Here is a 14,624-nt window from a genome sequence, read left to right as displayed (position 1 = left end):
ACGCATTGCAGTTTAAAAACACACAAACAAATTACCAAGAGGACACAGAACCCTTTGTTGGTAATTATCACTAATGTCAAACATAATAAGCCGTTTCTCTGCCAATTATGACAGTTATAGTAGTTTGTTTTCAACGTTTTCAAGCTTTAAACACCTTTATTTCCTTTGTGTGTTGCATTGTGGGAGAATATGAACAGCACACCAAATAAATAAAGCATTTTCTCATTGTATTTTTCACCGGTTTAAACAGATGAATTGACCTCAGCCTTTCTCGTCGTGTAGAGCATCTTAAAAAGATTTCTGATGCAGTGTGATTATTAATGAATATACGGCAGCCTTGAGCTTTAAATCAGCCACCCTCAGACATCATTTAGCCATATTATCTCTCCTTATGGCCATGCGAGACTCAAACAGAGAGATACAGAGGATACACGCTGTTTCCAATATTGTCGCGGGCTGATATAGTAATATGCTCGGCTGGATATGTTTCTCCGTAAAGAGAGAATACCGGCGTTTCTGAAAGGTGAACAGTCCCTCGTCTCCTCTCCCACTTTTGAAATGTGACAGATAACATCGTCCGCAGTTCAAAACCAGAGAGATGAGTGTGTGTGTGTCTTTGTGTGTGTGTGTAAGTGTGAATGTGGATGGGGGTTGCAGGGAGCAAGCAGGCTGATTTCAAAGTTTTTTTGAGCAACCGGCATTTCATCCAAACCGGTGCTCTTTCTGATGTTGGGCTTCAAACGGCTCATTTTTTTTCCCCTGTCATTTCATCTGTTTCTTCCTTCTCCCGCCAAAATACCGCACCTCCACCCCCCACCCCCCTCCCCCATCCCTAAAAAAAAAAAAAAAAAAAAATCCCTATTGTCATCTGAGCCTAGATTCATTTTTAGATTAACGTTCACGTTTCTCTCTTTCTTGCGTTTTACCTTCAAAGGACCTCCATTATGTTGCCAGTGATAACGGCGAGGTGGTGCTAGCGGACGTGGCCAAGAGGAAAGCTAATGAAATCGAGGCCCGGGCCATCGCAGGCAACGGTAAGAAAAATAATCATCGTGTCTAACCACAAAAAAAAAAAAAAAAAGACACCAAACGCAACACATCTGAAACGGGAGGCGGAAGCTCGATAACCTCGGTAACTCACCCACTGTGACACACTTTTCTTACATCTAACAGCAGGTATCTTCTCAGGCTCTAACCCGAGTTTAATAGCACCGAGGAGAATTAAATGAGATCAGCTTTCACACAGTAATATTTCATGTAGAGCTTGCATAACGTGTAGTCATTTTATTTATAGTGATGATTGAATGCGAGATACTGCGACCATTTTTTTTTGTCTAAATTTAATGTATAAAGTGTATAAAAAAAAAAAAAAGTGACATCAACTTTTACATAATCATGAACAGCACAAAATCTATACTCGCATCGTAAAAAAAATTACAGTTTTATCTCATAGTTTATGGATGAAGATGGTTCTAGATGAAGTTTATTGTTTTGTTCTAAATTGAATATAAGCTGGAAAACAAACTCTTTGTTTATGAAGCTAATGAAATGCATTACAGCAACGGGAGGAAAACCAGCAAAGGCCCGGGTTTTTTTTTTCTTGTCGTTTTCAGACTGTGCTGCTGCCCTTTGACAAACACTCCCGAAAGCACATACCAGAGGGGATCAGGCCGAGTTCCTGATTTTACACACACACACACACACACACACACACACACACACACACACACACACACACACACACACACACACACACACACACACACACACACACACACACACACACACACACACACACACACACACACACACACACACACAGTCTTCACAGAGGCTTCAAGGGCCAACGGGTGAGGAGAGAACATTCAAATTTGTGAGGGAAGTAGATGAACATGTCGGATGAGTCCTTCATTGGTGCTTAAAACACACCAGAAGGCTGTGCGTGTGTGTGTGTGTGTGTGTGTGTGTGTGTGTGTGTGTGTGTGTGTGTGTGTGTGTGTGTGTGTGTGTGTGTGTGTGTGTGTGTGTGTGTGTGTGTGTGTGTGTGTGTGTGTGTGTGTGTGTGTACACTCACAGACAACCAAATGAGGCAAGAGAGGTATTTAACTCCACTGTATAAGGTCAAACCCCCGAGGCTGAGTGTCTGTGTGTTTGTCTGTGAATGAAAATGAGCATTTGTGTAACTGTGAGGACTGTTTGCATGCAGTTTTCTTTTCTTTTCTTCTTTTTTTTTTTTTTTTACTCCTAATGTGATGCGTAACACGCACACTCCTCCTCGTAAGCCTCTTAATTATGTCCTCGATGATTTACCTCCATCACCTGCAGCGTGTCCTATCCTTGGACAGCAGCGCGGCAGAGAAAGAGGAAGGAAGGGACAGACGAGAGGAAGAACAAAAGGGAGGGATGACAGCGGAGGATGGTTGGAAAGAAACAATATACTAAAGAAATAACCTATCGGGAAAGGAAGAAGGTGTAGATGAAGAAGAGAACAATTGAAATAAGAATATGAAATGCGTCTAACGATGCATTAATATTGACCTTTCTTGGCTCGCCTACATTTTGGTTTCGGGGTTTTATTTCTTAACTTCTGCTAGCTGTCCGGGGATTTAATAAACAAATTCAGAAGTCTGGATCTGTTCAAACAGCTCCACCAAAGACATCAGATTAGAAAGATGATCATTGGTGCAAAAATTATCTACAGCGTTAACTAGCTCATGCAGCTTATTATGGTTTGCTGCAAGACATTAGCTTGAAGAGCTCGGCTGCTGTGTTAGATGTCTCATTAGTAGTTTTATTATTATTATTTTCAGTTGCTGCAAACCGGATGTTTTTGGTTTGATGGTCTGGCAGCTAATTTCTAAATACCACGTTTCACCCAAATATGTCATTTGTAAAAGACACAATGAGCTGTAGCTTTAAAACCACTGACAGGTGACGCTTTAAGTACAAAACAAGAAGCAAACCATAAATCTTCATCTGTCCTGATTTATAGAGGTGTTTTGTATTATTTTAATGGTCATTTTGGAGACTAATTCATGGTGGTGTTGAACTGGACTGGGGTGTCCTCTCAATTCATTTGAATGGGAGTGAGACGATGTTAGAAATGTTTACAGTCAAACGAGAACGGCAGACAAGAACAGCCGAAGAATTAAAAAATAAATATTCATTAAAAACCGGAAAAGAAATGTTAACAGTATGAACACGGAAACATCAGCCTTCAGCAGGCTGCATGGTGTTTGAACACACACACACACACACACACACACACACACACACACACACACACACACACACACACACACACACACACACACACACACACACACACACACACACACACACACACACACACACACACACACACACACACACACACACACACACACACACACACACTCGTGATGAGGATATCGACACTGTCACAGCTACCAGCGATGATGGTTAAACTGATGCCTCTCTCCAAGTGTCGTGTGTGTGTGTGTGTGTGTGTGTGTGTGTGTGTGTGTGTGTGTGTGTGTGTGTGTGTGTGTGTGTGTGTGTGTGTGTGTGTGTGTGTGTGTGTGTGTGTGCGCGCTTGTGTGTCAACGTTCAGACAAGCAGACAGAGCATATTAACAGAGCAGAAAAGCCTGGTCATAAATAATGAGTGACTCGCTTCAAGCAGGGGGCTCCAGTGAACAGGTGTCTCGCTTTACACACGCACACACACACACACACACACACACACACACACACACACACACACACACACACACACACACACACACACACACACACACACACACACACACACACACACACACAGACATTTATCATTAGCAGCATACATACAGTACGGGGAACATTTGAACATCTGCTCTGTGAGCAGCCGACGATCTGCTTCACTGATGTGAAGTTTAGTTGAAGTGAATTTAGTTGAGTTGCAAACAATAACCCAATATTTGCTCTCAGATAAATATTCGTTCTCGGTTATGGCGCGCGTGCGTGCGTGTGCTCGACATCTCTGCAGCTCTTATTTGGTGCTTGGGCAGGTCCATTGAGCGATGGTCGGTAAATGAATCAGGAAGATATTCGCTGTTTAAACATCAATAATATCAACAGGGATGTTTGGTTGTTTTCACCGCGAAGGCTGCGGTCATCCCCGTCTTAGTCCCTCCACGTTGACTGAACACAGACTTCATCGGTCACATGCTTTTCCAACCCGCGTTCCCTCGGTGCAGCGTGAGTCACCTTTGCCCCCGAGCTGTCAAAAAATTGAGTTTGAACACACACGGGGGGGCTAAACTTTGTTTGTTCTCTGTCATAGTCACACTGAGAAGCAGGTCACGCTGAAAGTTGCATAAACGGATCATTTGTCGTCACGAGCTGCTAAATGGAACTTTGAAAGCGGAATGTTTTTGTTGGTGTGAAACGACCGGCTGCTCTTATGATGGCAAACACACACATTTAACATTTACACACAAAAACTGAACCAAACTGCACATTTTATCATTTTGAATTAGATGTGAAGTATTTTTTTTCTCTGCCGTGTATCGGCCCACAGCGCAAGAATAATACAAGTACACAGTAATAACCTGATAACGACAGTAATATTGATACTTGATTGATTTTGCTGACCCGATTAGTTTCCCATTAATTTTGCGACCACACTGCCATCTAATAGCTGTATTATTTCTCATTGGTCCCACATTAAAGCACCGCTGCCTCACCTTCAGTAATACGTTCAAACCCGCATTTATGCCCACAGATAACTATTTAAACTACATTAAAACCCTGTGATGAAATCATAGCGAGCACATTAATAGATCACTATACTTTAATGTTGCGGAGGCGCCAAGAACACGTGTAGCGTCAGCGCCGATGATGATCAAGTGACATAACTTGGTGGACTTACTCAGGAAGGTTACAGCTTCCCTCGGCTCCGTGTACGTCGCGGTTCGACGCACCGTTTTCATGCGACAGGACCTGAACTTTTTGATCCACTCTTAAATCTGCGAGTTCATGACCATCTAACTCATCATGAGACTTCGGAGGTGTGCATGTTGGCTCCACTAAGGGTTAACCGTGACACCTAGTTCACATAGAGCTGCTGCAATGCTGTTTGCATTGAAAAGAGCCTGTTGAGGTGGTTGGGGAATCTTGTTAAGGATGGAAAGCCTCCCTTATTGAGGTTCTCCAGGAGCGTCCGACTGGGAGAAGGAGACCTCAGGAAAGAACCAGAGACAGATTATACATCCCACTTGGCCTGTTGCTGCCCTAACCTGCTACCACCACTGCCCAGATGTGGATATAAGGAAGAAAACTATTTGATGAAGGAAATAATGGATGGATGGTGCATTTACCCTTTTTAAAAAAAAATTTAAACAGCAGGGATTAAATGCCTTTACTGATGGCTGCTAAGACTTGATCGACATTAAGTTTACCACTCATTCAACAAACAGTAAAATCTTATTTTTGCACTTTTGTTTTTGTACAGACAAACAAATCGGATATGACGTGTTAATTTGTAGGTGTGTGTTGTTGTTTTTTTTGGACAGAGCCAGTATAGCTGTGTTATAGCTATCTTTATGTTTAGCATACAGACATACATACAATCGATTTTCACATCCAACTCTCAGAATATTGAAATGTTGGCCATATAAACATACTGCTGGTTTTAATGTGAGTAATAGCCGGAGGTGGTTTTACACCTGGAATTAACTACTATTACCTGAGTGGTGGGACAGAGACTCGGCCAGCTGTGAGGATGAATCTGAGGATGAAAACCAGCTGATCAAGGCCATTGCCACCCTGAGTTATTTTATTTTTACTTTTTTTAAAAAAAACCCACAAAAAAGCAATGTAGAAATGATCTGATTTGCATTTGAAAGAAGAAACACTGGAAAGAAGAACCCATCTCATGCTATTGTTTGGACCACTTCTCACTTGTTTTTCTAAAAAGAAAAGAAATGACTCAATAGCAGAGCGAGCAGTTGTTTAAGGTGGATGTCAGTCTCAGACTTGGAATCAGATTGGGCACACATGTCGTTCCTCTATGCACCTCCTCTCATATTTACGTGATCCATTGTAAATCCCGATGAACAGAGATTCTGCTGTCACGTACGCACATAAACACACAATGGGGAACACACATTTAAGCTTAGAAATGCTCCCTTTTTATAACAGCATTGGAAATCGCTTATAGCTGTCTGGCTGACAAGTGTGCTGATTTGGGCCGATACGGCTTTGTGAGAGGCAGAGTAGCGAACAAGTGCGAGGGAAGGTCTCTTTCTCTTCCTCTCGATCTCTTTTTCTTTCGAGCAGCGTCGTGCCAAGAGGAGAAGCCAAGTTGGTTTTGCCGATCGTCGTGTCTCCCCCTCACAAAGGCTGATGTGACTGCGGGGCCTTTCAATGGGCAAAGAGACGAGAGCTTTATCTGAAGATCCACTTCTCCACCTCCTCTCTCTCTCTCTCCCTCTCTCTCTCTCTCTCTCTCTCTCTCTCTCTCTCTCTCTCTCTCTCTCTCTCTTTCTCTCGGTCGTTACGGTGAAAGCCTGTTAGCTCCAGTGTGTGTTGAAGGAAAGCGCCCGTTTGTTTCTGCTTCAGCTCCGTTCGCTGCTTTGTTCGCTCATCCTCCCCGAAAACTGTATCTCAATTCAGAAACTTTAACTTTATCAGAAACAAAACGCCCAAAAGGTGACAAATTGCACTCAAGTACGTACAGTATAGGAGGTAACACGGAGTACATATGAAGGAGACATCGTGAGGCGTAGAAATGTAACAGTCAGAAACGAATGTGGGAGAGCAACGTTTTAATCTCAGAGATCAAACATGCAAAATACACGTAGGCGACATGGACCACCTCAAGCTGCTCAGTGAGACGGTGTCCTACAAAACATGAACACATCCAACTTTAAAATGAGGCAGAATACTTAATAATACAGTTTAAACTACTAATACTGCTGCTTTATAGACTCCGTAAGAGAAAACAAGTGACACAATCTCAGTTGTTCCTTTTGTTCCACAAATCTTATTCCTTATCCACATCTTTTGCTGAAACTCACTATTTTGAGTGCATAAGTGTAAAAAAGGGGAATCTTCAGCTGTTATCACTCACAAAAGGGTTTCATTTTTCCGAAATACCACCATGCTGCTGTTGGACAGAAGACATCAGTGTGTTTATCGTGTGCGTTAAACAGAGGGCACGAAAACACGTTCATTTCTGGGAATAATACTCAAAAAGCTGGCAGATATGTTGGCAGGTGGTGCATTCAAATGCTGCGCTTATTTCCGGTAAGTGCAGAGGTGCAGTGTGTGCTTTGAGAAAACACTACCCTGTCGAAAATTCAAGTACTACAGGAGTACTAACATGCAAGTGTACTATATGCGAGTGTACTACGGGAAGTACGACATCTGAAACACGGCCTTTGTGCGTTTGTGTGTCTTAGAAGATCCTCTGAGAGGCAGAAACGCAGTGTGTGGTTCCAGCTTCGGTGACAGACAGGCAGAGAGGACCCACAATGCAACAGGCTCTTCGCACTCAGACGCTCCCGCAGCACAGTGAGTACTTTCATGTGTGTGTGGCTGCACATACGTCGAGTATTGAACCTGTCAATGTGTGTTTAAACTTGTCAGTGTCATGTTATTATTATTGCTGACTTCTCTCTTGTTCCCACTTCAAACCTGCAGCAACACGTCTCCGTCGTATCATCGCCTCTTGAGTTTAAACTGAAACTTATTTACACATCCAGCACAGACATTTTCATATGTTTGTCATTTGGAGTCGGTTCAGTTTTCAGTCTCCTCTTTCTCTGTCTCGTATTGAGAAACATTAGCTGATAAATGCTTCGCTGTGTTCCTCGGCTGGTCGTGTTAGTTCTTAGTTCTGCTGCTTTAAGCCGTTTTATCTTTAACATTGAAGTTTTAATGTGATTGCTTATTATTTTATTTGCTCGCTGTCTTTTCTTTTGTAATTATAAAGTGTTTCGGGACCATGTTGCGTGGCGATTTTACACTTTAAGAGAATTGAATCAAATTGGATCGGACAGACAAGCACCCTTTTTTACATTCTTATTGTTAATTAAAAATATATTATAGCTGCTTTGAATATGAAAACAAAATATTTAGTTCAGCTCACTACAAATAAGGCCTCCGGGCACGTCTGTGTGCAGAGGCAGCTCCTCTTAGCCGTACATGTCTTGTCCCTCAGCGGTTCAACATTGTCGGCGTATGAATCGCGAGAGCGTCGGAGGCCAAACGACCCGGCTGCAGCCTGAAAGCCTTTCGCTCCCACTGACGTTTTAAAAATGTCAAAGCCACATCAGTTACGGGTCTTTAACAAGCTCGCTGGCGATTGCGGCGTCGAAACACATTTTTTTTTTAAAACGCCACCAGGGTCCATCTTTTACCGCGGCTCGGTCTCCAAACGGCGCCGACCGAAACGCCCTGTTTCAGAGTGATTGTTTAATACAATCGTCTGCGCAGACGACATGTTGAAACAGTGTGACTAAAGACAACGCTGAACTCATCCCTCTCTCACTCACTCACACACACACACACACACACACAAACAGACACACACATACACAACGTCTCTATTATTGGGAGGGGGAGGGGGGGCATTCCCAGTCATACCCCAACTAACATATTGGAGTATTTATATGGGATTTGTGTGCATTAGATAAAAAAAAAGGCGCTCTTGTTCTTTTCATCCTCATCGGCTTTTCATGGCTGTTTGACTGTAACACTGATGACTCTCTGCCCCCCCCCCCCCCCGACCTCACCCCACCCCACCCTCCTCCTCCTCCAACCCCTCCACTCTGCGTTTCTCTAAGCCCCCTCCATCCATCCCAAATCCTTTCCTATCGGCCAATTTAAACAAGCTGGGTCCAGAGAGAGAGCGAGGAGTGAGGGGGGGGGGGAACGACACAGAGATGCTGTGTCCTAAGCTCTTTTTAAAAACAGTAAAAAGGAGCGAGAGGAGTGAAAAAAAAAAAAAAAAGAAAAAGAGTGGCAAAAGAGGGTTTGGGCGATTTGGCAGCCAAAAGCCCGGTCGTACTACCCCAGGTCTTCCCCTGCACCGCTGACACAGGCTAAGACAGCAGATCCCCAAAAACCTCCCCAAAGATAATAGCCACAGAGAGGAAGAAACAAAAGCCTCAGCCTCTTTTTTTTTTATTGCACAATTCCCCCCTCCTTTACAACAATTTTTATATCAAACCCCCCTCTCTCCTCATCCTCCCTCCTCTTTTGTAATCTGGTCTCCGATGAAGTTTCATTGTTTCACATGTGAAGCCAATGACAGCTTAGCCGAGATGGAGTAGGGGAGGCATTATAGCGCGGGCGTTCTCCCGTTTGGCTCGCCGAGAAAAGAGCAGAGAAAGAGAGGGAGGCGAGCACAATGGCAGTTTGGGGGCTCCTCGCAGATTCACGCCTTTCCCCCTAAATCCGAGAAGTGAGAGAGAACGAGACGGGAATCTGGGAAGCGTCCCAACGTTCCTTTGATGGCTGCTGGCCTCTCCTGCTCGTCACGTAGCCTCCTGTCAGTGGAGAGCAGGACAGGGGGCCATTTTCATTTTCCTCTCCGTGGAGGAGTTATTGGACTGACAGAAAGATTTGCTTTTCAGATTTTATGTTTTTATTTTGGACTCACGTCCAGAATCTTTCAGCAGACAAAGGTTCAGTGTCTCGTAGTTTTTTCTGCTGAAAGGACAGTTTTTAAACCGGAAACTGATGGCCCCAAACAAAAATCCCTTATCTGTCTGTCGGTGATACTAAACTCCGAGTTTCTATATACACAAATTAAGAAGATGACTAGTTCGACAAAAAATGACTGTCCCTTCAGTAGACGAGAAGTAGAGACTAAAATGAATTATTTATTACTGACACTTATTGATTATAAATCCTGATTATTATTTAAAATTTTGTGGTTGATCGATGTGCAACCTTGAACCAAGACAAGTGACATATCGACCCTGCACTGACAGCGACTCCCTGGTGTCACAGAGACGCTCAATGTGACGTCTATAACTGTGATGGAAACACTGAAAACGTTTATGTTTACATCAAGAATAGAGGAGAGGAACGCTAAAGTAGTCAGCGTTACTTTATTCAACCAGGAAAACAAACGTCCGGACATTTGTTTTATTGATTCTGATCCAGAGAAAGGGACAACACAGGGTGCATAATAGACAGTGAACTCTATATATCATAATTCAGTGGTGTGACTCTAAACCAACAACAGAAGAAGAATTCGAGTATATAAAACCACAAAGTAAAACATGAAGTGACGCATGTTGAGGTTTGACTAACTGGTTTACTTCTCATTTTTTCTCCAGTGTAAAGTCATTTGTTATTTCATTCTACCACAACGTACATACAGTATGTAATGCAGCTAAATTCATACTCAGACTGGGAACAAATTTACACCCAGGTCGTCTCAGGTTTGTCAAAATGTACTCTTGAAAACAAGAAAATCACCAACTGAAGTAGAAACGAGATGCAGCAGATTGAGAGACAGTTAAAAGGTTAATTAAAACATTGTGAAACAGAAATAATTCCAACATTACTGGACATGTAATGGTTTTATTTGTCGTTTTATTGCTGCCCCGCTGCAAAGTAAACTGATAAGCCAAAACATTACAGCGGTGCATGTGAAGGTCTGGGATATATTAGAGCGGAAATGTACATTTTTAAAACTAAATGCAACAGGTGTGACTCTGCTCTGTTCTTGTTCTTCAGTGCTGACGGAAGAGCCAATCAGAGGAGACCACAGGAGGAGAGCATTCATGTGACCATCAGCCCAGAAGTGCTCAGGACTCTGAGACACACAGGTGAGTGTTCAGCTGTGGAGGAAAGAGTTTTCTAATGCTGAGAGCTTTGCATGTTAAAGTATCACAACAATATGAGCAATCGATTACGGACTGGTTTCGATCTTTAGAAAGATGTGGAGGTTTGTTCTCGAGTTTTTTTGTGTCTTTGAAGATGAATCAAAACCAAAACGTTTGGATGTTTTTGCATCTTTTAAGTGGCAGAAGATTAATTTAATGTGCAATCTGCCTTTTTCTTGTTTAAAGAAGACACAGTTATGTAATTGTTGTTGTCATTGTATGTTTAACAGTAAGTTTCTTATCAGAAGAAATCCTCATTTCTCATATATCATCCTTTTTTTTTACATGGTAGGACATTATGTATATTTGATAGCTACCTCACTGTGTTGCAGCAGACAAGCATTTCATCTTTCTGGCTTCAATTTATTTCACCTCCAAAATCGAGACTTTATGACAGAACTCTGCAATATCCAATTTCAGAAACAACCATATTTACATACATGAACCTTCATGTTGCTAATAATTCTCAAAAAAAACCACAAAAAAACAAGCTGCCAAACAACAGGAGTGTTCAGTAATAGAAAGAGAGAGTCAGCCCATTACAATAAATCACAGCTAATGTCGGTGTCAGGACCACGTTTTAAGCCCCGCAGCAATTCTCCGGCGACATGCAGCCTGTTTTATTCTCTAAACGTGGCCTGAGTGCTCCGCTCTCGGTGTCTCAGATGTCCGAGATGACTAACTGGTCATTTAGGAAAAGCACCCATTAAGAAAACATCACTTCTCTTCCGACGTCGTCGTCTTCCTCCTCCTGCTCACTCCATTTTAATAATTCCATTTTTCAGGTGATTAGCAATTGTCTCTGCACCAAATCGCTCTGTCATTTGATAATCCGGACTTTAGGCTATTGGAGGGAATTTGCATCAGCGTTTTAAATATCTGTATAAAGCACGCCGGGGCTTTAATGTCAATCATAACCTTATTAACGAAGGGCTCAGAGCGAGGGAGATCGTCATGAGTGACAACGGTTTACATTCGTTAAAACCCAGAACAGGCGACGTGTCGGACCTACTGAGCGAGCATGTAACCCGTTCAGGCGTTCAGCTGCGTGTGTTTGTGTGCTGTAGGGCGGCCGTGTGTGATTATGCATGTCTAATGTTGGGTTGTTGTACTTGTTCAAAGTGTCACAACTGGTTTGCAGGGACGTCTAACATCTCCTGTCGTTCTCGTTTTGTTCCGCAGGAAGCAGCCGAGCTGACAGAGACGCGCTGAACGTAAGTTGATTGACTCCGAATCAGATGGAAAAGTCATCTAGAATCATATTTTACGATCCTTGGCAGTAATGTAGTTGCAGCAGTAAACTGCAGTACGGCTGTTCCCAACCACGGAAACTGGAAAAGTTCCCTTTAAGTTCCCTTATTAAGCATTTATAAACACCATATAAACACGTATTAATAGTTTATAACACAATATACTGTATTTTTAAGAAGACATAAAGACTTTAAGTCTTAATTACTGTAATCAAACTTCTTCTTTTATGGCACTCGATGGCCACTTCATCTTCTACTCTCAAACTCAGCTGTTCAGTCACAAAATCCACCAGTACGACGTCTATAATGTTCAACTTCTCGTGAAAATGTGTAAATCCCTCCTCATCTGCCTGCATTAGGGAGCAGAATATTAGTTACAGGTCTTGATATTATGCAATTCATTACTAACAGTGATGATAAAACATGTAGTTTTATTAACATTTCTGTCACAGTGTCCATAAAATAAACAATTTAGGCTTCATAAGTTGCATTAATATGTACAGGTGTTCCTAATAAAGTGGCCCCCAGAGTGTTATCAGCTGAATACATTAATAAACTCTCACGTCTGCTGACATTTACATTATAATATTTACATTAATATCCTGCTTATAGAAGCAAAAGAGGGAGTTTACAAAAAGTGTTTTTTGTCTTGGATTTCTTTTCTTTTTTTCAGCTGTTTTCAGTCACTGAAATGAAACCAAACTGCACAAATTAAAGTTAGTGAAAAAAACAAGTAAACAATGCTTCATATGAAAGATTTACAAGATAAAGGAGCCACTGCAAGACCGAAGTTACAGATTATTACATGATGTTATATTGTTCTGTTGTGATTAGTTGACTAATTCATTCGATTTTAAAAATTAATTTTCTGTTTCCAGTGTGTCAAATTTGAGGATTTTCTGCTTCATTTTTATCTCATATCATAAGTAATAAAATGTTTTTTTTTTTATTATTATTTCAAATTGTTAATTGGACAAAACAATGAATCTATGGTCATCTATTTGGGCAGTTGATTGATTAATCAATAACATAATCAAAAATACAGTAGGTTGTAGTGCAGTGCTAATCCAGCTTGTATACAACTGTAACTGTATGTGTTGTTTCTAGAAATGATTCAGGTTTATTAAACAAAAACATTTGTGTTTATTCTCTGTCAGGATGATGATGATGATGACGATGATGATGATGAAGACCCCGGGATGCTTCGTGTGGTTCATTTAGGAATGGTTTGAAAAAAACTAACATGTACAATAAGACTTTATTAATCCCAATGGGAGACAAGAGAAACCAATAAGAAGCTCACTTCATCCATTTTTTTTTTATGCAGAGTTACCTGAAATATTTTGTGCACAATGATCTGAAACTCGTATTGTTCTTGCCCACCGATGGAAACCAAAAAGCCTTTTATTCCTCAGACCTGTCAAGAGTTTATCTGCGACTTTCAGCCAAGTCAGAAAACACTGGATGTGAATTCGGGTTGTTTTCTGTCTTAGTGAAGTTTAAACCAAATGAACCTTAAAAAGAAAACAGTTACACCAGGTTCTCCCTTTTAACAACATGACAGAAAATGTTTTAAACCCTGCCATTAATCAGCCTGAAAAAAATAAAGACTTCTATTATGCTTCCATCACCGCTGATATTGGATGTTCCAGGCTTCCTCTGCCTGTGTGCGTGTGCGTGTGCGTGTGGCGTGTAGATGTGTGTGCTGGCCGAGATTATGGGCCACAGTTTTATTCATGAACAGGAGCCAACCAGCGACTTTAAAGCATCGCGCGGAGCCCCTTTCCTGAACAGCAGCCATAGCCGTGTCAGAGCTGTCGACGCGCTGCGCTCACCGACTAATCTGACAGCGCCGTGCGAGCCCTAATCCCTCACTGTATCGTAATCTATTTACTTTGCATTCTAAGAGGATTTCCACCAAAAAATATACAAGAAGCGATGTTGGAAATGGACAGAAGATCAGCGAGGATGCTTTTCTGCTCCTTTTTTTTTTTTTTTTCCTCCCTGGTTTGTTTTGTTAGCTTTCAAAAAAATATCATTGTATGTTTTTTGGGGAGTCAATCCCTTGCGAGAGGGACGGGTGAAAGGAATTACATTTCTGACTGATACTAATACTTCTCTTATGTAAACATCAAAATGTTATATTTCCCTTCTGATGATACAGTCACACTGCAGAGGCTGCTGGAGATAAGTGGCATCTGTCGTTGCCTTTAGTGCATCTCTTGGCACGTTCATAATTTACAAACCAAGGCTGCATTATCTCCCGATTGTTTGACTTGACAGCTCGAATAAAAGCTGCAAAATTGCTTAACAGGCAAGCAACGAGTTCCTCCCATCCCTCCGATGGCCTACACAGTAGCCTTTTTGACATGCAAACAGTGAAATCTCACAACACAAATGAAATTCATAATACAGAAAACAAAGTACGAGACCAAATGCTCTACTCGGTTACCCTTTAAGCAATTATGTGTCAGCTTTGTGAAATCCTAAATAGTTCTGCTTCATTT

General features: G+C 41.8%; 1 protein-coding gene across 2 annotated transcripts in view; it reads left to right on the top strand.

The window, feature by feature from the left end:
* The window catches only part of wdpcp (WD repeat containing planar cell polarity effector), a 74,702-nt gene extending 60,958 nt beyond the window's left edge, over positions 1-13,744 (top strand). For both annotated transcript variants that reach the window (XM_069721312.1, XM_069721311.1), the window contains 5 exons: positions 935-1,034; positions 7,427-7,538; positions 10,719-10,810; positions 12,050-12,081; positions 13,275-13,744. In XM_069721312.1, the coding sequence (XP_069577413.1) occupies positions 935-1,034; positions 7,427-7,538; positions 10,719-10,810; positions 12,050-12,081; positions 13,275-13,349 (411 nt within the window). In that variant the 3' untranslated portion in view covers positions 13,350-13,744. The remainder of the gene's footprint in view (positions 1-934; positions 1,035-7,426; positions 7,539-10,718; positions 10,811-12,049; positions 12,082-13,274) is intronic.
* The last annotated feature ends 880 nt before the right edge of the window (positions 13,745-14,624 follow it).

Source organism: Brachyistius frenatus, unplaced genomic scaffold (genome assembly GCF_029030835.1).
Source record: "Brachyistius frenatus isolate BFR_SWC_R1_liver_20210118 unplaced genomic scaffold, ASM2903083v1 Contig_260, whole genome shotgun sequence".
Taxonomy (NCBI): Eukaryota; Metazoa; Chordata; class Actinopteri; family Embiotocidae; genus Brachyistius; species Brachyistius frenatus.
The sequence above is the reverse complement of the archived record's forward strand: the minus strand, read 5'-3'. Positions and strand labels throughout refer to the sequence as shown.